At 35.0% G+C, this 25,658-nt stretch overlaps 1 protein-coding gene across 1 annotated transcript in view; it reads right to left on the bottom strand.

The window, feature by feature from the left end:
- Positions 1-5,421: 5,421 nt before the first annotated feature.
- Positions 5,422-25,658, bottom strand: part of LOC124539990 (facilitated trehalose transporter Tret1-like) — a 41,270-nt gene continuing 21,033 nt past the window's right edge. Inside the window, exons 3-8 of the mRNA XM_047117379.1 lie at positions 11,739-11,908; positions 11,501-11,654; positions 11,013-11,145; positions 9,142-9,371; positions 8,144-8,338; positions 5,422-7,533 (exon numbers count right to left, since the gene is read on the bottom strand). Of these exons, the coding sequence (XP_046973335.1) occupies positions 7,279-7,533; positions 8,144-8,338; positions 9,142-9,371; positions 11,013-11,145; positions 11,501-11,654; positions 11,739-11,908 (1,137 nt within the window). The 3' untranslated portion in view covers positions 5,422-7,278. The remainder of the gene's footprint in view (positions 7,534-8,143; positions 8,339-9,141; positions 9,372-11,012; positions 11,146-11,500; positions 11,655-11,738; positions 11,909-25,658) is intronic.

The following is a 25,658-nucleotide window of genomic DNA, read 5'->3' as shown; positions in this document are numbered from 1 at the left end:
ATAAAAGTTATGTAGCTTAAGAGTCGTGATGGCCCAGTGGTTAGAACGCGTGAATCTTAACCAATGATGTAAGTTCCAAGTTCCAACCCAAGCAAGCAACATTGAAGTTTCATGATCTCAATAGGCTATTTGACAATGCGAAAAATAATTTGTGACTTATTGTCATCAGTGTATACTATGAGTTCAAATATGATTATTTACTAACGAAAGTTGAAAATAATACTTAATTTATTCAAAAATAAAAAATTAAAAATGCATTTTTTCAAACATTTGTCACGTGACACAAAACGCTCCTGATTGGCCGGGCTTATGATGAAGTCACATTCTTGTAAACCTTGCTTTTCTACTACCTATATGTACCACAGATTAAAATATAGGAAAGTGGCGTCACCGACTCCATTGCAGCGCCAAATTGTCCAAGTAGCGTTTTAGCGCGCTATTTAAATATGGAATTTTGAATATGAAATTTTTCGGCAAATATGTCCTAGAAATATAAAAAATAACTTTTACTGGGTTCCTTAACTTCTACTAAATAATATAAAATGGATTTTAAAAACCAGTCAAATAGCCTATTGTTGAGCTCATCTCGTACTCGGCGGCGATGGATAATAACGTAAGGAAACCTGCATATGTCTAACTTCAATTAAATTCTGTCACATGTGCATCAAATCGCATTGGAGCAACGCGGAGGAATAAGCTTCAAAACCTTCTCGTCAAATGGGGTGTAAGAACACTATTGTCAAACGTCCTATTGACAAGCTGTGTTTATTACCAATTGAGGATTAGTAAAATATTTTATGTATTAGTCAAAGTTTATAGTATAATGTAACTAGTGTCTTTTTTGTTTTTTTTTTTTTTTAATTATTTTTATTTAAAAGGCCTAACGCCTTTTGGCGGGCGGCATGTTCATGTTTATTATTTTATTAGTTGTCATTAATAGATGGTATTAGTAGGATATTAAATCGCGCTATAGATGTTTTCTTTTTGTTACAATATGTAAAGCAATGTTCCAAATAAAATTTGAGTTTCCTGGATCAATAGTACTTTCATTCGTCATCTAACATGGGGAAGAGGCATAAGTCCAGCAGTATCACACTAACTGACGGTTACTTTACTTTAAATTTGAACAATATTAATGAGATTAATTATTATGCGTCTTTAATAATTGTTTCTATGTTCTGATTAGGTTCAATTGTGTTTCCTAGTGTTATGGTTTAATAGAGAAAATTTAAATGGAATTTTTTTAAACATAATTTTATAATGATACAATATTTCTTAGAATAATATGTTTTCTAATATAATACAGTAAAAATATGTAAGTATATAATATTGTTTAAATACAAAACATGGGCGCTTGTTAAACATGTTTAAATACCATAATGTTTTCAGTGACTGTTTTTGGTAAGCTTGTTAGCACCTTGTCCTAGTAATTCCTTCTACCCACGCTTTAAGCATTTCAAAGTGATGATTTAATCCGTTTACAAAAACCTATTTTTTCTTATTTAATATTTATTCTATCGTCATATGACTGACTAGCCGAGCCGAGACGGCCCTGTGGTTAGAATGCGTGCATCTTAACCGATGATTTCGGGTTCAAACCCAGGCAAGCACCATATATATATGTATGTGCTTAATTTTTGTATATAATTCATCTCGTGCTCGGCGGTGAAGGAAAACATCGTGAGGAAACCTGCATGTGTCTAATTTCATTGAAATTCTGACAAATGTGCATTCCACCAACCCGCATTGGAACAGCGTGGTGGAATATGTTCGAAACCCTCTCCTTAATGGGAGAGGAGGCCTTAGCCCAGCAGTGGGAAATTTACCAGGCTGTTACTCTTTACTACTACTATGACTAACTAGATGTCGCCGGTTTTCATGTGTTAGGCAAAAAAGTAGCCTATGTACTTTCTTAGAGTTAAAATTTGCTGCATACACAATTTGCTGCATACACAATTTGCTGCATACACAATTTGCTGCATACACAATTTCATCAAATTCGGTTCGTTTGCTTAGTAATGAAAGAGCTTAAGACAAATAGACAGACAGAGTTACTTTTACATTTATAATATTTGTATAGATAAGTAATATGCAACATTGACTATCGTAATAATTAGAACTTTATTTAAAGGATACAAGCATAAAAACCGCATATCACGCTAATTTGACTTTTCACATTTCACATATTACAAGTGAAATGAGATACGAAATTCCGGCGTCACCAACAATCATTATAAGAATAGAACAATAGTTTTATTGTTGTGGTTGTGTGGATTAATATACTTTTTGTATATTAATCTTAACCGCAGTTAGTGCGTATAAATACAGGCAAGGATTTCTGAGTTTACATGTCTTTATAAATCATCTCATTCTCGTCACTTAACAATTAACGTATAAAACGTACGGTCGCACGAGAGTTTGAGCAAGCCCGTCTGGATAGGTACCACCCACTCATCAGTTATTCTACCGTCAAATAACAGTACTCAGTATTGTTGTGTTCCGGTTTGAAGGGTGAGTGAGCCAGTGTTACTACAGGCACAAGGGACATAACTTCTTAGTTCCCAAGGTTGGTGGCACATTGATGATGTAAGAATAGTTGATATTTCTTACAGCGTCAGGGGTCGTTCAAGTATTACGTAAGCAGATTTATTACAATTTTTTACCCCCCCTTCCCCCTTGTCAGCAAAAGTAAGCAAAGCACTTACCCCCTCCCCCTATGCTTACGTAAACATTTTCAAGTATAAATGTATTTTTTTTTAATTATAATTAAAATGTTATATTTATAACTTTAAAAATAAGAAAATATACAAACAGTAACATTATAGCCATCAATTTCGAATTAAGTTCCATACTTCAGCTAATACATTTCCTGCATATTCGAAATTAGATCTTTCTACAACAACAGTCTATAAATTCCCACTGCTGGGCTAAAGGTCTCCTCTCTTCTCTGGTCTTTGAGGAGAAGGTTTGGAACATATTCCACCACGCTGTTCCAATGCGGGTTGGTGGAATGCACATGTGGCAGAATTTTTAAGAAATTTGTCACATGCAGGTTTCCTCACGATGTTTTCCTTCACCGCTGAGCACGAGATGAATTATAAAGACTAATTAAGCATATGAATCAGCGGTGCTGGCCTGGATTTGAACCCGCAATCATCGGTTAAGATGCACGTCTTCTAACCACTGGGCCATCTCGACTCAATAGATCTTTCTAAATATTCAGCAATTGTAACGCCACGTTCATCTAAATGAGGCCCAAAATGGTCATGAGGCAATATTAAACCAGCCAGTTCCCGACTAAGAGGAGCCATTCTGCGCTCTACTCTGTTATAGGGGTATAACAGAGTAGAGCGCAGAATGCTTCTTCCAGGCGCATTGGTAGCTAAAAAAAATGCATCGAGATCATGTCGCTTAAAGTGTTGTATAACAAACTCTATGACTTTTTTATAGCGCGGAGTTTCATCTGGCCCTCCATCAACCGTCATGTTTACCACTGGTTTTACTAGTCCATGGTCAGTTTTAGGAAATGTTCGAAACTCTTCAAGTTCGAGAGGCGTCTCAAAATCCTGAGCATGAGTATGAGCAGTAGATGAACTATACTTTCTACTTCAAATAGCGATGTATGTTGGTCCAGGATGTTCAACGGCTTGCGGTTGTCCTAGCATACTGGAAGTGATTTTGATACCAGCATAAACAGATGGTATTAATTTATGACTTTCAGCGATTACCCAATCGTGGTCAGGCAATTTGATTCTATATTCCAGGTGTATATTCCATTTTTCGTAATTTTATGTGATTTTTTAAAACTTTCAAACAATTTTTCATACAACATGGATTTGTCTATTTGAAACGACATCTTATTTGAACAAACTGGCTAATACAATCAACGGTAACTAACACAAATGTTCACTTGCTTTGCTATCCTAACAACACGTCTACGCGCTATAGTATAGTATATATCCAAACGAAACGATACACTGACAAAGAAAATTTAGACAAGTGAATAGCGCGCGGTAATCCCCTAATCGGTTCTAAAGCGAGTGCCTAACCGTATGTATTACTTGCGGGAATCCTCGAAAATTCGTGTAAAAAAGTAAATAACTACTGATGACGTAATCATCAACTAGACTCCCCTACCCCCTATGTCATCCAAAATAAGCAAAACAAAGACTCCCCCACCCCCCAATAGTGTTTACGTAATACTTGAACGGCCCCTCATTGTCTATGGGTGATGGTGACCACTTACCATCAGGTGGCCCATATGCTCGTCCGCCAACCTATACCATAAAAAAAATACATAGCCGTAACCGTATCTGAAACCTGTCAAATATTAATCATTTATCCATTATCAGATACGAAGTTGCATATCTATTACGCCCCTTGTTGAAATCGTTTGCAAAAACGTAAAAGGCAGTTTTGCTAAGTATCAAAATAGTACATATTTTTAGAACCAGAAGTAGGAAGTAGGCTAAATTCTAAAATAATTATCTTTAATTTACAATAACAATTAATCTACCACAAAAGAAAAACATACCCATCAATAATCACACTACAATGTAATAATCAAAATGGCGATCCAAAACGTGTCAGCAGCAAAACTCCCGCCTTTTTTTTAAGGGAAGTTATGTGACTTGACATGACATGACAGATGTTGCTTGTTTATTCCAACAATATTTATATCGACAACATGTCTCTTATAAATATACAGGCGTTAGGTTTTTTTAAATGTTTTACATTAACCGAACCTAACTGTTTACTATACTTTTTTCCCATTTATAAGGGCGAAGCTAGTCCATCTTCGCCCTTATAAATGGGGCATAGGTACTAGACATCTAGTATCTGTTCGTTATGTATTTATCTATTTTTATTCTGTAACGTATAAACTATACAGATTTAATTTCATACCTGTAAGATATCTTTAATAAACTAAAAGAAGTAATATTATTTAATATTTTTAAAAAAAGTCGATCATGATATTGATTATATATTTTTAATTTTGGAGTATATTGTTAGGCAGTCGATAAACCATTGCGCTATTTATGTTTCTTATGTTTTGATTTTAGAATTTGGTCAGCTAGAGGTTCTTGATCTGAATGAAATTTGGAACACCTATAAAAACCTATAATCTGGAATAGCTCGTAGGTTTTCCTTTTCTCCCTGCACATGCACTCTCTCCTTCAGTAACATAATAATCTAACTTTTTATTTCTTTATTTCATATAATAAATCATAAGCAGTGGCAGGTAAAAAAAATAATATTCGAAATAATTAATTCATTGTACTAAAATAGAATAAAAAGAAACACCTCTAAAACTTCTAGTTCTTTATAATCTCTTTTATGTTCATAAATCATTTTCGAGGAAGTTGATTATTTGATGTCAACTTATTTTAAAAGTATTTTTGGTTAAATAAAAAACGTAAATTCAACAATATATGTATTTACAATTAAATTCCATTATATGCATATAACTTAAATTATCCGGACTAAATATGAAAACAATAAATGTTTTCTTATTAACAATGATCATTAAAATATGAAATAAGATTTCAACTTATGTTTAAACTTACATTACTCTACGCTTATTAATATGAGATATCCATTAAATAAACAATATTATATTCTTCTACACTAAAGAGCGAGACGTAAGATAATAAAATTAGCTTAGTGTGGATGAAATGGCGATAGTCAAAGGCTTGAGGCCAATGAGCTCTTACTTAAATTAACGGGAAATAATAAAACCGTCTGTCATTAGACTTGTCATGTGTCATTTGGAATGATGGACCACTGAGATAGAACGAAGGTCATATGTATACAGCCAATACGATTTTGACACTTATTTATTAAATATTTATATATTTTTTATATATTTAATAAATATTAGCTATTTAAAAAAAAAAACAATAAATATATAGAGGTAGTTTAAAATTCGACAGAAGTCGATGAGAAAGACATTGAATGGGAAGCATTATATTTCTTTTTTTGAAGAAGCAATGAAATAACTATAATATTCCAAATTCAAAATATAATTTTATTTTATTTAAAATAGGGGAAGAGAGAGATGCACAGATGTACACAGACAAATGTAAGAGACAGATTCCTAAATAAATAAATTTAATAATGGTATTATATTTAAAAAAAATATTGTATTGATTCATTTCATCGTCGTCATCCATGGTTGACCATGCGTGGTGATCGAATAATATGTATCATAATTACGAGTCATTTATTTACACCTTGCATTTTTTTTAAATAAGGTATCACTTTTAAAACACATGCGTAGATATATCATGCTATAAAAACTAATTTAATAAAACAAATAAAAATAAAATTGCGCGTATTGTGTTCTCGATTCAGCTTTATATTCATAGATTAATAATTCATTAATTATTATATTAGTATTGCCGTGTAAAGTTTGTTTCTTATTATGGACAGTGCGATTCTGTAAGAAATCACTTCGTATTTCACTGACGAAATTTTGACAACTGACTTACGCTACTTTGACATATATTTACTCTATGTGTGTATATGTCTATAAATTTTATAATTAATAAGTTTAATGTAGCGTATGTGTAGACAATTGACGCTCGTGATATGCGGTGAGTTACGAGTTTCTTTTTACAGAATACATGTATAGTTCTAATTTCAAAAGCGTTCCGGTTTTAATCACGTGACTTTTTTATGTCGACGCAATGGCGATGGGAAACGTACTCTTCCGAAATCTGTCGAGTTTATCTCGATAAATAATTTACGTGAACCCGGAATAACTCATAGTAATATTATGAACGCCTATGGTTCATTAGTAAACCTTTAAATAGTTCAATAAATACATTTGTATCTTGATAAGGTTCACATATTAGTAAAGCTTTAAATATTTCAATAAATAAATTTGTAACTTGTTCTTCAAAAACATATGAAAACATTAATTTCCTTTTTTAAAATATTTAATCAACTTTAAAGCTCTTGATTTATTTTATATTTAATCTACACAGATAATTATGTATATACCTAATAGTTTTAAGTACAATACAATAATAATTTTATAAAACATTTTTTTTTTAAATCTAAGAGAAATTTTTCCTTACACTAAAATTAATGATATTCATCCCAAACAGGATTTATTCTAAGACAGTCTTGATTTGTATTAAGCACAAATCTTTAGGACGGAATAACATAAGGCATACGTTATGATATAAAATATATCACCTTCAAAACCTCCTAATAAAAAAAATGCGTAATACCATTCAATTTAAAAAACAGAATCCAATAGCATCGCCTGCGTTACGGCACAGCCTTTATTCTATCTTCCTCTTTCTTATTCCTGTTCAATTTCTCGTATATTTCTTCGACGGATTTTTGCCTGGTTTCCGGGAAGGATATTAATGTGTAGAAACAGGCGAAGAAGCATACGACAGCAAAGAATAAGAACGTCCAATGGATGCTGATTAATTCGCAGACTTTTGTGAACCATTTCATCTGGATGAAGTTGCTGAGTTTAGCGCAGATGTTCGCGAATGATGACACTGTGCCGCGTAACTGGAAAACGGGGAAATTTGCTTTTAGTATGTATTTAAGTTTGTTTATTCTTTATATGAATTAGAACGCGTGCATCTTACGAAATCATACATGTGTCTAATTTCATCGAAATTCTGCCACACGTGCATTTCACCAAACCGCATTGGAATAGTGTGGTGGAATATGTTCCAAACCCCTTCCTTAATTACTTTACTTTAATTTTATTCTTCAAATCTAATCAAATCTAAACGTTCTTTATTCGTTAGGTTCATATCATAAACTCTTTTGAATCGTCATAATAGAGTATTGAATTTAAATGCAAAGCTGTCGGTTCGAAACTAATTCCTTCTAAAATGTAAAAGTAAATCTATATTATTAATATTATAAATGCGAATATAACTGTATCTGTCTGCCTGTCTGTTTGTTTTGTTTCACGAAGAAACCACTGAATCACTGAATATCTCTCTGTCTCTTTTCTCACTCTATCTTTAAGACAAACAATATGTTTTGTTAACTATATTAAAAGGTGTGGAAAAGTTTCAACTCCATTGTATGTGTGGAAAATATTCAAAATGTATTTAAAATGTCATGTCATATGACATGTTATACAAAAGCTAAATTTCAATCTTACCTGGAAAGTGAATAAATCCGTGATGATAATGTACGATATCGGCTGGAATCCAGCAGCGTCGGCGAAGATGCAGAGACACATGGCGAAGACTGGAAGCCAGCCCGGCAGCCAGATGCCGATGCCCGTCAGGTAAAACCACGCGGACAGCGCCAGCATGCCCACTCCCACTGCGAACGACGTGGACACCAAAAGCAACTGGAAAACATAATAATACAGGAATCAATTAGTGTTCTCCTTATTTCTCCTTCTTTCTGGCAATTTCTCAGAGATATTGAATATATTTTTAAAATATGTATATCCCACTGAGTTTCTTTGGCCAGTTCTTCTCAGGTCCAAGGTGTTAAATCCAGAACCGGTGGTAGATACTGGACTATCAATAAGAAAGTGTAACCACTTCTATATTGAATAAAGGTTTTTCACTTTCATACACAATCACAAATTGACAAATCCACAATAAAGAGCTTTCGCTGATTATTCTCATGACAGTCTATTTTCTTTTCGGAAGCGGTGGTATTGTTTAATTTGACAACCTATAAGTAAGTGTAACATCTTACATTGATAACGGGAATTGTATTTGATTTGTAATAGGGTTTCATGCAAGTCCGTCTGAGTAGTTACCCACGGATTTCTACCGCCAAATAACATTACTTAATCTTTTTGTGTTCAAACCGGAACTTTCAGTATGTCCAAGCTGCCAATGTTGGTGGGACATTGACTTTTATATGCTATTGGTTGGCGGACGAGCATATGGGCCACCTCGTGGTAAGTGATCACCACCACCCATAGACAATGGCGCTGTAAAAATCATTGACCATTCCTTTCATCGCTAATGCGCCACCAACCTTGGGAACTTAGATGTAATGCCCCTTGTGCATGTAGTTATACACTATATAAGGAAAGGTTAATATTGTTTACAGCGCCAACGTGAATATGCAGTGGTTACTATTTAAAATACCTGTATTATAAATTAATAAAAAAGTAAGTCTTTATCCAATTACCTTCCTTCCCGTTTTCTCTACAATACAAGTTGCAACTGTAGATCCCAAGAGCTGCACCAGGCCGATCATCATCACCTGTTTGTTCGGGCTCAGTTTCAAGCTGATGGATTCTGAGGCTCGTTCGAAGACGAAACCAGCGTATATGAGTACGATGAGGTATCCATCAAACTGTTGAGTGATTTTAATCACCAGGGTGATGATGAAAGCTTTGAAGGTAGCTCTGTCTTTTACTGAAATATAAAACATACTTATAATTTTAATTGTTAATCATAATACATTATCTGTAATTGCTGGCAATGACATTCTTCTAATTAATTTGGGACATAGTCAACAATCTCAAGATAACCTTGCCAAATGTAAAAGTCATAGACTGCACATGTTTGTGTGAAAAAACCCGTGCACTTTCGATTTCCTCAGTGTTGTAATCCTAGGGGACTTAAATTTGATTCGACTAGAAAAAGTTCAACAACAACGCTGAATTAATAACGTTACTACTCTACAATGTATGTGAGTGGACACATGTCTAACTGACAGACTCCACACTAAGAATTTATTAGAAATTCTAATAACTTCTTAGTGGCCCGACTTGCGACCATAGGATTGAACTCAGATCTACAGATTTGTCGATAAATATAAGTAGAGGCAGTTAATTTGTAATAAGAACAATATTGGACATCAATACTTGCAGCGACAATTAATTGGTAGATGTGAACAATGTTTCTTAAACTGTTAATAATAATTATTATTACTAATGGATAATATGTCAATGTAAATCACATTATAGTGACCTATTATTTCGTCTTATTGACGTTAATAAATAAGCCTGATTAAACTGTAACAAAGCAATTACATAAATCATCTAATTTTAATTAGTTAAAAGATGAATTGAAAATATTACTTCATAGTAATAAGAGGAACTTTGACATTTTAAAATAAAAGAAAAGTATGAAAGCAAATACTGATGGTAAAGCAATACATATCTCATATTAAATTTCATGGACAGTAATACTATAACTTCAAAGTCATACGAAAACAAGGGTAGGAACAAAAGTACAACAAACACAATAGGCGCAAATTATGAATACAACATAACTGATGCAAATCTAATGCAAAACAAATGCAAATATCCGAGTGACCTACTTACGATATTTGTCACACAAGTAGGAATGACCTTTCGATATAAAATTACGTCTATAGCTATATATAAAAGTCATGCTTGATTACCTCATTTGTTAGATGTTAATTATCCGATTTTTCTTTTTAAGTCTTAAGTAAAAGAGTCATAAATTAATTTTGAGGGTCGTACCTTACCGATCAATTAATCTCCATATGAGTTACACTTTGTGCAGTCGGAGTGAGAAAAGGTTCGTCACTTTGAGATCTATGTTCGTGTGCTCAGTATGAGCGATAATCTGCTTTACCGAACGAGAATATATAAAACTGACAGACATATTTTGACAATTCAGCTTTAGTTTCAAAAGGTACTTAGAGTTTACGATCTGATAAAGGATTGAAAACTGATGAAGGTTTTCCTACTCTGACTGTACTATATCCATCCTAATTTGGAAAGAGAGTCAATGTAATTGCGGTTTACTTAGAACACTTTTTTAGCAGATTGACAAATCATGCAAAAGTTTCGACAATTGTTTCAAAAAAAGAATAATATTAAAAATATTTTAAAAATGTAAATTGTGGCCAGTGTTAAAAAAAAATCTTGAGAAGACGGGAGAAATTAAATTTGAGACTTATTGATTAAAAGGTAGATGGTGTGACATATTCTTCTCACCATTATACAGGCGATCACTAATCATCAGGTCACCTATTTTCTAGTCTGCCTCCTTAAAATAAATTAATAAATATAAAATACTAACATATAATCATCCAGACAGACTTAGGGTCAGCTTTGGCCTGTTTTTCAACTTTCACGATATTGTCTATCTCCTGTTCTAGAGAACGATCTAGCACGCTCACACCACGCAACCAAGCTAAGACTGTTTTAGCTTCCTGTAAACAAGTGAATTATACACACTTTTAAAGTAAAGTAAGGTAAAGTACGAAGAAATATCAAATTCCTAGTAAAACGTTTCATGATAAGAAATATATCATATATGCTGTAATATCGAATTGAGACAACGCCCTGTATTGATATGTATACAGTTTTGCAGTAAAAATAAATAAATGATTTAGAGAGTCCTATTCAGATGTTAAACTACTAACTTCAGTAACGTTATTCCTATATAATGTTACTGAAAACAAATGAATTCGGCAATTAAAGGAATTGGACATTAAATAAATTTTTTGGTGCTAAAAATCCGTTAAGTAAAGCTTCCAGAATGTTTCAAATATAAATGGCACTTACATCAACTTTTCCCTGTTTCACGAGGAACTCCGGCGTTTCTGGCATTATTAAGAAGATAAAAAATACTACAGTTGGAACTAATAGTCCCATCCACAGCATCGTGGTCACTTGAAGCAGATCCGCGAACACATAGCTAGCTAGATAGCCGATGTTTCTGAAAATAATAACATTTGCGGTTAACTCTTGGTAATTTCAATCCGTTTTTCGGAAATAATTGAAAATTATTTATTAATATTACCTATTTAATATAAGCAATGATCCAAGCGCTCCCCTTAGATCAATATCACTGATTTCCTTTAAATAGATCGGTAGCACGATGTAGCAGGCTGAACAAGGGATACCAGCAATGGCCCGGGCGAGAATCAGTGCCCATGGTTCAAGGCAAAGCAGTTTTATTTGCCAATATAACTGAAAAATACAAAGAATATTTACAGTACTTACTACCCATACAACACATATACTATACGCACTAGTGGCCCGTCTCGGTGTGGATATAACGTATTTTTTTTATATTTTTATCTTTTTTTTGTTGCTTTTTCCGAAATGTTTAACAAATTTCTTTCTATTTCAACTTATTTACACAAAAGCCTTAATAAATTATGTATGTAGTACAACATAAATTAGATGTAGCATCGGAAAATGCAATGGACTGAAAATAAAACCGATTACTGCCGATTTACAAAACCAATAGAAATAGCTCCCTATCGCGCCATTCGACGTTATTCGTCGCTATAGATTCACGCGTCAGAGAAAGCAAGTGCATGTAAATCGATGCGTCAAATCGACGAATATATTAGGTCACATGATTTTACAAGTTATTACGTTTGTGTAAAGATCATATTCGCATTAGAAATAAATATTGATAATTTGGGACAGCGTACTCAATTCGGATGTGATCGGTTTTACGAATTTTGCCGATGCGACATCTAATTTGTGTCGTACTATACCTAAACCTTCCTCATGAATCATTCCTTCTGTTACTTAAAACCGCATGAAAATGCTTTCAGTAGTTTTGGGGATTATCGCAAACATACAGACAAACGCGGGACCTGGTTATATAATATGTAGTGATACTGATTATAAATTCGCTGTAAAACTTAAACGATGAAGACTGCAAGTTTGAACGTATTGATACTACCCGAACTGATTTGATAATTTGTTTATGATTTTACCCGTTTCCAGCAAGCGGAGCAATGACCAAAGACGTCAACAAATCTGGCGAACCGGTAGGTATCGTGTACGCAAAGCGACAACATTCACATGAGCCAGGTGCGTCAGTGCGGTTGTTTATTTTTAAATTTTAATAGACTTCAAAATCGGGCCTTATATTTTTTTTTCTATATGAGCATAATTACGTCATATATAAAGAAATTTACAAACTGTTTTTAGTTCGAAAGAGGTTTTATATGGTCTGATTTTAATTTCGTTAAGATGATAAGTTATGGAGACACGCGACCAAACTGCTTTAATATGCTGAAAAAAACTAACTTAAATAAGTCCGTTTATTTTAGTATCTTTAAATTTGATTTTTTTAAGTTGTCTGTCTTTTAAAGCGTTTTATTTTAAAATGTATTCTTATCAAAGAATAAGGCTTAACAGTTGTTTAACATACGAAATGTTTTGCATGAGATCGCAGAGCACAGATGATAATTCGTATGTGATAAGAATTAACAAACTAAAACCGCTTACGGTTTCTACGTCTACGATTATATTTGTGATTATCTTAATAATAAATTTCCTCTATATAACTATTTCATTATTAACGCTTTGTTTTGCTATATTTTAAAATATAAATGAATAATATAATGGTTTAATTGTTGTCAAATCAAAATATAATAAATTGTCATATGTAAAAAAAAAACGATACATAAAATTTAATAGGAATCCTTGTCGCAATTAAAATTGCTGTTATTATAACGTAAGGTCAAGGAAGTTGAGGAACATTCCAATTAAATCGTTGTATAAATCTCAATTGATAGGAAGGAAGCGGCTGATACACTTTTTGTGTCAACAAATCCAGTTTTTACGAGCTATTATTACACGAACAAAAACGTCAGGTCAGATAATAGATTTGGAGCGGAACCGGTTTACGTACATTGTTTATCAACAAATTAAACATATAAAAAACATCAACATTTAGTTTTGAGCGCAATTATCTATTATGTGAAGTTAATTGTCTGATTTCCGTGTATTTTCGTTGGATTTGGACACATCGGTGTCTATTATTAAGTCGAGATGGCCCAGTGGTTAGAACGCGTGCATCTTAACCGATGATTGCGGGTTCGAACCCAGGCAAGCACCGCTGACTCATGTGCTTAATTTGTCTTTATAATTCATCTCGTGCTCAGCGGTGAAGGAAAACATCGTGAGGAAACCTGCATGAGACAAATTTCATAGAAATTCTGCCACATGTGTATTCCATCAACCCGCATTGGAACACCGTGGTGGAATATGTTCCAAAAACCTTCTCCTCAAAGGGAGAGGAGGCCTTTAGCCCAGCAGTGGGTATTTACAGGCTGTTGTTGTTGTTTGTTGTTGGTGTCTATTTTGTACGTCTAAAGATGTTATTGAAGGTTACCGTATGTTAAGTGAAATAATAACTTTGTTTCAATTCTTTTATAGAACAAAAGAAAGAAGCTTGCTTGGTTACGACTTGCTTGTTAGTTTTAGGTGTTATTTTTTACAGAGAGGTCAAAAAACATCTTATCCTGTCTCAGATTGTTTTTATAAGTTGCCAAGATCAGATTTAGATTCATCTTATTTCCGCATAATGCAAAATTCGTGTTGGCCTCTCCGTACGTAGTTGTCCTCTACATTGAATCTTTTTGTATATGTATCAAACTTATTTAAGTTATATTTTAAATATAGAATTATTTCTTTCGATATTTCGACATTCAATTCGACTGATTTTCTAAGCAATATCTAAATTCTAATTCCGTGGTATCGTTGCAATACAAAAAGGCAATTTTAATATGATAGTTGATAGGCCTTAATTTTTGCAAAAAATCAATACAATTTGAATTTAGAACCTTACGAAATCTTTAAAATATGCGTCACACGATTTTACATGTAAATCTTCACCGATTTTTTTATCTGTGCTTATATTTATCAATTATTTTTTTCTTAAATTTGACGTTACTCGTTGTGTCAATGGGTCAGTGAGCCAGTAGAACTACACATGGATACATTATTTAAACTTATGGTTATCAGTGTAAAGAATGTTATATAATTCATACAATGGCAATATCTACGGGTGGACTTGACTCTTTATTTAATGTATCCACAGGACTTAGTATTAATAAATATAAATAAAAACATCCTAATGATAGCATCAGGATGTTCATCAGGATAGATTAGGGGATAGCCCTTGATGATAACAATGAAATAAAAACATATCCGAGTTTAAATATAAATTCTCTGTGATTATTCTTAATTATCATTTTAAGAGATTTTTAATTGTATAATATATTAAATGACACTTAAAACTCGACCTCAACGTAAATAAAATGTTAATTAATTAAATCTAAATTATGTTACAGTGCAAGGCTTCGTACACACTTCCTTATTTCAAGATGTCGTTTATATTCAAAATCTTAATGAATCTATGAATTTTAAACTATTTTTTTGTGATTTTTAAGTTGAAATTATCATACTTGTTATACTTATGTTGTAAAGTTTGATATGTTTGTCTGTTAGTGGATCTTATTATGATAATTTAAGTATATAAGATTTGACCTAGAAAGTCTGCATGTTTGATGAGATTGCTAATTATTGTTATTAATATTGACAAACTTTATAACAGTATGTAGCCGTATCTACATATGTATGCATATACTAATATATGATATATTAGTGTTCGCGATTTAGGTAGTTGGTTGCGCTGTGTCAGGCAAAAAAAGTATCCTAATTCCTATCATGCAGTTCAAGTTTGCTTCATACCAAATTTCATCAAATTCGGTTCAGCGATTTCGTCGTTAAAGAGTGACAAACAGAGTTACTTTCACATTTATTATATTATATATAATACTCTTTATTGCACTGAGAAATTTTACACAGAAGTTTTAAACATGAAATTTTTGTTTACAATGGCGGGCTTATTTCTAAAAGAAATTTCTTCCAGCCAACCCACAGCTGTAAGAGATAGTGTTATATAGCAGGTATAAATAGTGCAACATTAGATACTCTTAGTAACATTATATAAAAGAAACAATATTAATATAATATATATTACGCTTACATAAATATATATAATAGAATAAATACATATATATTAAATTATTATACTTATACTACATCTAGATACACAAATATTATAAATATATCTACCGTACAAAAATAAATAAATAAATAAAAAAAAAAAAAGATAATGGTAAATTTGTCAAATTTATGAAAGTTGTGAGAGAAAGTGCTCTTTTACTCTTTTTTTAAAGAGGTTGATATTTGGACTCTTTTGGATGGATTTTGGGAGACTGTTCCAGAGATTTGCTGCACGTACCGTGAAGGAGTTAAGCAGAAACTTTGTATTACATCTAGGCACTTCTAACTCTGAAGTAATACAGGAACGTCTAGAACGTGTTGGAGGAGGAAGAAGATTGAAACGGGAGCGAAGGTAAGCAGGAGAATTTGGATCATTAAGAATATTAAAGAGGACTGAAAGGATGTGCATATCACGGCGAGGGCGGATAGGGAGCCATTTAAGTTGAGTACGAAATGCAGATATATGGTCATATTTACGTAAGCCGTAAATGAACCGAATAGCCAGGTTTTGAAGACGCTCTAATTTATTAAGTAGCTCCTCAGTCACATCCAAAAAGCAGACATCAGCGTAGTCGAGGATTGGTAGAAGAAGAGATTGCGCTAGCATAATTTTTGTACTGAAAGGGAGAAAGTATTGGAGACGTTTAAGAGAGTGGTAAGTGTAGTGTATCCGCTTGCTAACATCATTGACTTGGGCCACCCAGGACATATTGCAGTCAATAACAAGACCCAAGTTCCTAACTGAATCGCAGTAAGAAATTGGAATCCCGTCATAAAGTAGTTTGGGGACTAGCCCCCAGTCTAGCTTGCTTCTAAGCCTGCTACTGCCAACAATTATGGCTTGTGATTTTTTGGGATTCACAAGAAGGCCAAAAGATCTAGCCCACGACTGAATAGCAGACAGGTCCATATTCAATAAATCAACAGCCCTGGGTAGCTCAGCCAAACTAAAATGTCGATAAAGCTGTATATCATCTGCATACAGATGGAAGGGAGAAGTAATAAATCGGGAAATGTTATTAATAAAAATAGAAAACAGTAATGGTGAAAGTACGCCGCCTTGAGGGACACCAGCCGTGAGCTCTAACCAATCTGACGAGGAACCGTCGGTTTTTACACATTGCTGGCGTCCGAAAAGGTATGAATGAAACCAGTTAATAACAAGAGGAGAGACGTTGACTGCTCGAAGAGTACCAAGAAGTATGTCAAAATCAACGGAGTTGAAGGCGCTGCTAAAATCCAATAGAGCAATTGCAGTGAGCTTGGTGTTATCCATAGCCCACCGCACATCCTCCGTTATCTTCAGCAAGGCACCAACAGTGCTGTGGGATGGACGAAAACCGGATTGGAAAGGACATAACAGGTTGTAAGTTGTAAGAAAGGAATAAAGTTGTTCGTGTACAATGGACTCAATGACCTTAGAGAGGATAGGGAGGATAGATATAGGACGATATTGGGACATAGAGGTAGGATTGCTGGTTTTGGGAAGAGGTATAACGATAGCCCTTTTCCAGAGTGTTGGGAAGACATTGCATGAAAGTGAATAATTTATAATGTGAGTGATCACTGGTGCAATGTCATCCAACACTGGTAGAATCATATTAAGGCTGAGGCTATCGCTACCAATGGCTTTGGTTGAAATAGAACGGACACACCTCTTGATAACATCTTCAGAAACCAACTGGAAAAAGAAAGAGGGACAGTTTGGTGGTTCAAGAGAAGATAAATAAGAAAGAGTCTCTGATTTCGTTATAGGATCTACAGTAGTGGGAGGGCTAGTGAAGAAAGAATTTAGCGCTTTAAGGTCAACGGAACTGTGGCAGGCTACAGGAGTTTTGCCCACACCCATTGACCTTAAAAAACTCCAAACTTGGGATTGACAGAGATTTTTAATTGTTGAGTGAATGTAGCGACGTTTTGCGTCCCTACACATTCTGTTGCAGATGTTACGCAATCTTTTATATTCTACAAAATTTTCCTCAGATGGATACTTTTTATATCGACTCTTCGCTTTATCGCGTTTTGCCATGGTGTTTCTGATTACTGGTGTTAACCAGGGAGCTGGTGCATGCTTCATCCGCACTCGTCGTGCAGGAGCATGAATGTCATATATACGAATCAGTTCAGTAGTTAGATCGTTGACCATGGCATCAATGTTATTCGAGGATAGTAGTGACGACCAGTCGATATTTCTTACGTCCTCTTTCAAACGTTCAAGGTTAATATGCTTGAAATCGCGCTGAATAGATACTTTGCCTCTAACCTTAGGAGGGCGCACTTTATAAGTAAGAAAAATTAAGTCATGATAGGAAAAGGGAGCAGACATTTGACCGTGAGAAATAACAAAATGAGGGTTAGAGACAAACATCAAATCAATCAATGAAGGCTTACAGCCAGGAAAGTAATGAGTGGGCGAAAACATTGAAAGTAAATGTAAATTAAAAGAAGACAGCAATGCATTCAGTTTCTGTGCTCGTGAATCGCCCTTTAATATACACGTGTTTAGATCGCCCATGCATATTACGTGATCAAAGTTCGGTAAAAGATTTGCTAAAATGTTTTCAAGGTCATTAAAATAGTTAATTTTGTCACTAGGGTTGTAAAGAACACCAAGTAGATTTTTTTTATGATGTATCTCAATACTTAAAAAAAGATATTCTATAGAGTCTACAGAATGTGGAGGGGAGCAGAGAGTAATATTGGCCGGAATATCTCCGCGCAAATAAATACCCACTCCACCTCCACCACGCCCAACGCGGTCGTGGCGAAACAGTTGGTAGCCGGGTAGAGAGCAAGAAATAGACGGTAGGGAGGGTTTTAGCCATGTTTCAGAAACCAGAATGCAATCGACTACACTAGTGTCAAAGGATGTGAGAAGATCAGAATGATGAGCTGGTAGACTCTGCGCGTTGATATGCACCAGTGAAAGGAGGTTCTTATTTGGGAGGAATACTTTCTGGAGTTTTGCCTCCAGAAGTTCAGTATCAGATAGTGAGTCATTGTTACTGCTTAAGGCACTTTCATAATCATCTGACGTACAAGAAAAATAATCATCTTCAAAGTTCATCAAAGTAGAAATAAATAGATATAAAATAAATAAATATATATAAATATGTATATAACACTATAAAAAAACAGTATAAATAACTTATAATTATGGTATAGACTAGAAATACAAAAAACTAAATAACTATTTGCCAATAACAACACTATTCCTATGTATAAGTTGACTGCAGGACAAACATAGGTATGAATTTTATTAAAGTTAATAAAAAAAAAAAAAAAAAAAAAAAAAAAAAAAAAAAAAAAAAAAAAATTATATTTTTATACATTAAAAAAAAAATACGGAAAAAATGATAAGAGGTAAAAAATAATAATAATGTGCTGAGTTAAAATAAAAGTTAAATCAAAAATTAAAAAGCGGTAAATGCAATAACCAAACGCAATGCTCACAGACAGTAGACAATGTGAAATAGACAGTTGACAGTGACATCATCAAATATTGTCGTCAATCTTATGAATGTTATTTTGTTTTTTTCGCTTGCGTTAGCTTTGGTTGACACACGTGTTAGTGAGATATCTGTGTTTTTATATTAATTCTGTGTAACTTTTTTATGAATTTTCAGTGCAAATAGTTTAATTTTATGGTTTCTGGGTTTTACTAACATAATTCGGTTTCGGTAAGTGTTATTTTTCTTTTGATTATAGTTATAGTATATTAGTTAAGTTACAGTAGTTACTTTATAATGGATGTCGATCCACCTCCCGAACCTCCTGATCCCGGGGGTTCAGAATGTCAAACTGATCCTCCAACATCCTCTTCTCGCAAACGCTCCGGCGATAAGTCTTCTTGCTCTCCTGATTCCTCTTCAAAGAAAACAGTTATCCACCCTTCTACCGCTAGTGCCTCTATCCAGAATGTTTATGTTAATCCTTCCTTTATTGATGGCCCAAAAAGTTACACGGATGACGACAAAGGTCCCTTCATTGTCCATGTCTCTCGGGAAGTAGCTGATCCAGCTGCAGGTAATTCTATTAGAGCCATTAAATTCGGACAATTTCTGCATAAACACAAGATTGGCTCTATTATGAATGATGGTGTTAAGAATGTTGGTAGGAACAAAATAGAAATACAGTTTACTTCAGCACAAGCTGCAAATAGTTTCCTAAAAAACCCACTTCTAGCACTCTGTAAATATGCTGCTAACTTACCCACATATAATATTACCAGAATGGGTCTAATAAAAGGCATCCCGGTAGACTGGTCTATGGAGGATCTAATTGAATCAATTGAGCTTCCTCATGGATGTGGGGAAGTAATAAAATTGAGGCGTCTTAACCGGAAGACTATTAACGAAGGAGTTGTGTCTTGGGTACCAACTCAATCGGTAGTCATAACTTTTAAAGGTCAAATCCTTCCTAGCAAAATATATTCATTTCATACATCCCTTCCCGTTGAAATATACAATCTCCCCACAATAATATGTTTAAACTGTTGTCGTTATGGCCACGTTCGGACTCAGTGTAGATCTACTCCCAGGTGCTTTAAATGTTCTCAATCTCATACGGGTGATTCGTGTGAGGTTATTAAAGATAATTCTACATGTTTACATTGTTCTGGCAAACACTTTGCCACAGATAAGGATTGCCCTGAGTATTCTCGTCAGCAATCGATTAAAATTGTAATGGCACAAGATAATGTCTCATACATGGAAGCTGCCTCTCGCTTCCCTAATGTCCGCAGATCCTATGCTGAGGTAGCAAAAGAGTTGTTCTCTGTTCCTGCATACGTCCCACCCATCCCTGGTCCTTCGAGGTCCACCCCTAGTCCTACTAAATCTTACAGACAAACCGTTGTCCGCTCTCCCTCCCCTAGACTTCCTCAAGGAAAGGGGTATGATAAACATGCCCATCAGGCCATAGTTGCCAATTGCCCCTCCTCCTCTCCTAATGGTTGCGCTCTAAACGTTCCTCAGCCTTCCCCACCTAATAATAATCCTAATTTATTGGAATTACTCACCAAAATCCTCCTAAATATCCTCAGTACATGTAATGATGTCCCATTACCGTCCAACGTTGCCAATGATTTATCCCAGCTATTTACAATCCTTAATAATGGCCCCAATCAGATTCCTTCAATGGAACTGTCAAAGCGTCCGTCGTAAGAAACCTGAACTCCTCTCACTTATTAATTCATTTAAACCTGTCATTATTGCCATCTCTGAGACATGGCTGATTCCCGGCTCTCGTTTTCGGGTACCGGGTTTCTCCTGTTTGAGGGATGACAGAAATGATGGGTATGCAGGTTGTGCCATCTTGATCAGGCACTCCATTCCCTTCTCCCAAATTTCCTTACCTCCTTTTAGCCAGCAAATCAATGCTGTAGCTATCAAAGCCTTCAACATCTCCTTTTTATCTATCTACATTCCTCATCCTAACCCTTCACTTGTTCCTGAATTATACTCCATTTTTTCTTCCCTCCCAAGCCCTGTTCTTGTTATGGGGGATTTTAATGCCCACCATACATTATGGGGTTCCTATTTCTGTGATGGATTTGCCCCCTTGTTGGTGGACATTGTTGATGATGTAAACTTTTGCATTCTCAATGATGGTTCGCCGACTCGTAGGGTTTATCCTAATCAGAATCCTAATTCTGCTATTGATTTATCCATAGCATCCCCATCCCTTTCCTCGCAAATATCTTGGAATATCCTTCCATCTACGTTTGGAAGTGATCATTTCCCTATCCTTCTTTCATTAAACAACAGATCCATTGCTCCATCCAAATCCTCCCCTCTCCTTAAATATAAACTTAAAAATGCTAACTGGTTAGCATACTCTAACTCTGTTGATGTCATGTTAAGCTCTCTCCCTGATTTTGTGAACGGTGAAAATGCTCTTGCTTACTACGAGCTTTTTCTTAATATTATTAAATCCTCTGCTGATTCCCATTTCCCACAAAAAAATCTTAATAAAAAAATTTGCATCTCTCCGCCTTGGTGGGATGAAGAGTGTAATTCCTTGGTCCAACAGAGATCTGAAGCCGAAGAGTCATATAATGTATCTATGACTTCACAAAATTTTATCAAATATCAGCATATAGATGCCAAAATTAAAAAACTATTTTCCAGAAAGAAAAAACAGGGATGGACCAATTTCTGTGAATCCCTTAGTCCTCGGTCTCCCCCTCAAACAGTTTGGAGAAATCTTAAGAGATTTCGCCGCTCCCTCGATTCTGATAACCCAAACGCCTATAATCCATCCGTATGGCTTAATGATTTTACTACCAAACTTGCTCCCCCCTTTGTTCCATGTCGGGATAGTTTTATAAATTTTACTCAATCATCTACCTCAGATGATATGGATAGTCCGTTTACTATCTCAGAGCTACACACAGCTCTGAACGGACTGAAGGACTCGTCACCAGGGGAAGATGGCGTGCCCTACTCCTTTATAATAAACCTCAGTGATAAAGCTAAATGCGTCTATCTGAATATAATTAATGCTTTTTTCTCAACAGGAATCGTCCCGGAATCTTGGAAGTCCCAAATTATTATCCCCATACTAAAACCGGGAAAAAGCCCTTTGGACCCCAATTCTTATAGACCCATTGCTTTATCGTCTACACTAGTGAAAGTTACTGAACATCTCCTAAAAAACCGTTTGGAATGGATAATGGAAAGCAGAAATATTCTCTCGCCCTCTCAATTTGGCTTTCGAAAGGGTTTGAGCACTCTTGATAGTCTCAGCATTCTTACGACAGACATTCGAATAGCCTTCTCTAACGGAGAGTACCTTGTGGGTGTTTTTCTAGATATTACTTCTGCATATGATAATGTTCTTCTTCCGGTACTCAGGCAAAAATTGCAACAGCTGAGTATCCCTCCGAGGATTACTCATTTCATATGTAATCTGCTTTTTTGCAGATCAATTTCTGTTAAATACCAAAATTGTATTCTTCCCCCCAGGATTGTCTGGAAAGGTCTCCCGCAAGGTTCAGTCCTTAGCCCTCTGCTTTATAGCATTTATACCCATGATCTCGAATTGTCTGTGAATAATTTCTGTAACATACTTCAATATGCTGATGACATCGTTTTATATTTTAAATCTACATCTGTTGAAAATTTAACTTTGCGATTAAACTCTGCTTTACATTATCTTGACCTATGGCTCTTTGACCATGGCCTGTCTTTGTCTATTGATAAGACTCAGGCAGTTGTGTTCACTAGGAAAAGACAAATTCCTGTCTTCGACTTGTTTTGTGGGGATCAACGCATCAACTTTGCCAACAAGACGAAATTTCTAGGCATTATTCTCGACAACAAACTGAATGGAATTTGTCACTCTGAGCATGTTATTAAAAAATGTGAAAAGGGTATTAACGTCCTTAGAGCAGTCTCAGGAGTCTGGTGGGGAGCTCACCCCTATTCTCTTAAACTACTGTACAATGCAATAGCTCGTAGTCATTTAGACTACGGACTATTTGTCTTAGAACCGCTTAGTAAATCCGTTTCTGAAAAACTTAATAAAATTCAATACAAATGCCTCAGAATAATCCTAGGAGCTATGAAAACTACTCCCACTAACGCTCTGCAGGTTGAATGTGTTGATCCTCCGCTTCAACTGAGAAGACAATTTTTATGCGACCGTTTTGTAGTAAAATCTTTACAGTTATCTTCTCATCCTCTTTGGTCCCGTCTAAGCGAACTGTCCCAACTCTGCGTTCGCTCTAGAAGTCCATCCTTATTATTAGACAGTTTTTTAAAATTTACTACACTCCCACATCCTATCTTAAGATTCCAGTCAAATCCTCTTTTTTCCACTCCATTTAGATCTCTAGTCTATAATCCGTCAATCATTACAGATCTTGGTCTTATTAAAGGGGCCCCTGATACAAACTCAAAATTTCAAAGATTTCTTCATCAAAATTGGTCAAATCATTTACTTATATTTACTGATGCCTCTAAACTATCCCCTGAAAGCTGCGTCGGCTCAGCCTGTTGGATCCCCAAATTCAAAATTGTCCTTCAATTTAAATCCCCTCCTGAATCATCCATCTTTACCGGTGAAGCGATTGCAATTTTAGAAGCCATCGTTTTTGTCCACTCCCATGACCTCAGACACACGATAATTTTGACAGACTCTTTGAGTTGTCTGTTGGCAATTAAGGAAAATCCGTTTCGTAGTAAACGAAAGTTTTTCATCATCCTTAAGATCAGGGAAGCATTGTTTTCTTGCCATCAAAAAGGGCTAGATTTATCGCTTGTCTGGATACCAAGCCATTCTGGTATTCCCGACAACGATGCAGCAGATTCATTTGCTAAATCTGCTATATCAACTGGCTCTCTTGATCATTTTAAAAACTCAACACAGGACTTGTGTGCTCTACCGAAAATTCATCTTGTTAAATCCTGGAACTCTGTTTGGGAAGTTTCATCAAAATCTAAAGGTAGATTTTACGCAAGTCTACAACCAGTTATTCCGAGGCGACCTTGGTTTTCTCATCACAGGCAAGCTAAACGTTGGGTCACCACAACTATCTGCCGTTTACGCCTTGGACATGCATGTACGCCCGTTCATCTTTGTAAAATTAGAGTTAGAGATCACTCTTTGTGTGAATGTGGCCTTGACGAAGGTTCCTTATCCCATATACTGTTTTCTTGCCCCAATCTCCTCCACCCCGTATATGACGTTCTCCCTCCCAAAGTTCCTCGCCCTATTAATGTTGAATGTTTGTTAATGTGTGTGTTTAGTCCACTTTGTAAATTTTTATGTAAATATATTGAGCGTAATAAAATTAAGTTGTAAATATTTTTGTGATCGTTCTTATTTGATGTCTTAATAATATTGTAATATGTTTATCTAATTATTTATATATTGTATTGTTTTAGGTTATGGGTTAACAGAGAGTCTACTACTATTGTGCCCTTAAAATTAATTTAAGCCTGCAATCTCGACCGCACCGTTCAATCTCCATCGTGTCTTCTCCATCGCACGTGACATTGGCGAAATAATCTGTGCTCTCTTGGCACAAATAAAAGCCATATATTAAAAAAAAAAAAAAAAAAAAGAATGTTATTTTTATTGAAAATACCTTAATATACTAAAAAGTTTGTGAAATTTAAAAAGATAACGTTTAACTGTTTGAAATTAAGATTAATGAAGTGAACAAAGAGACTTCAGTGTACCCTCAATTACAATATAAAATATTTAGAATGCTAAAACATGACAAAAATAATTATGGTAACAATAACAAACTTAAGAAATTAATAAATATGTTTTAACACTATGGAGCTGTCGTGTTTTTAGGATACTTAGCTATCAGCTGCTTCAGTTCATCTTGAGACACGACCTTAACACGGGATTTGTCCGGCAGAACAATAATTATGATGCCATCTGCAGACCAACATCTTCGAATCCCAAAATGATTTCGAGCGGCAACAAAAACTTCCTGTCGGGACTTTGTTAAGAATTCCGTTACTTTAATTGATGAACCTTTCAACGATGTTTTAGCTCTCCAGACATTTGAGCGAAGTTGCACAGTTGTGAAGCGCACTAAAACAGGCCGAGCCGAGTTCTTTTTGGCACCTAACCTGTGGCAAGATTCAAGTGACTCAGGTTTAACATTAGTCAGTTTCATCTGCTCTGTGAACACAGTCATCGTCTTCTTTACCACATCCTCATCCACACTCTCCATAATGCCATGAAGAAGTAAGACCTTTCTTCTAGACTGTGTCTCCAAGCGATCGAAGCCAAGGATAAGAAGTTCAATCTGGGATTTGAGAATGCCTAATGATTTCCAAACAAAGGTCTTAAAAGTTTGGAACTCTCCAGCTATGGCTTTCACTGTTGGATTGGAAGCAGAAGTGGGTTGCGGCAAATTTTTCTCAAACTCTCCCAT

The sequence above is a fragment of the Vanessa cardui genome, chromosome 24 (assembly GCF_905220365.1).
Source record: "Vanessa cardui chromosome 24, ilVanCard2.1, whole genome shotgun sequence".
Taxonomy (NCBI): domain Eukaryota; kingdom Metazoa; phylum Arthropoda; class Insecta; order Lepidoptera; family Nymphalidae; genus Vanessa; species Vanessa cardui.
This window is presented reverse-complemented; position numbering and strand designations above follow the sequence as displayed.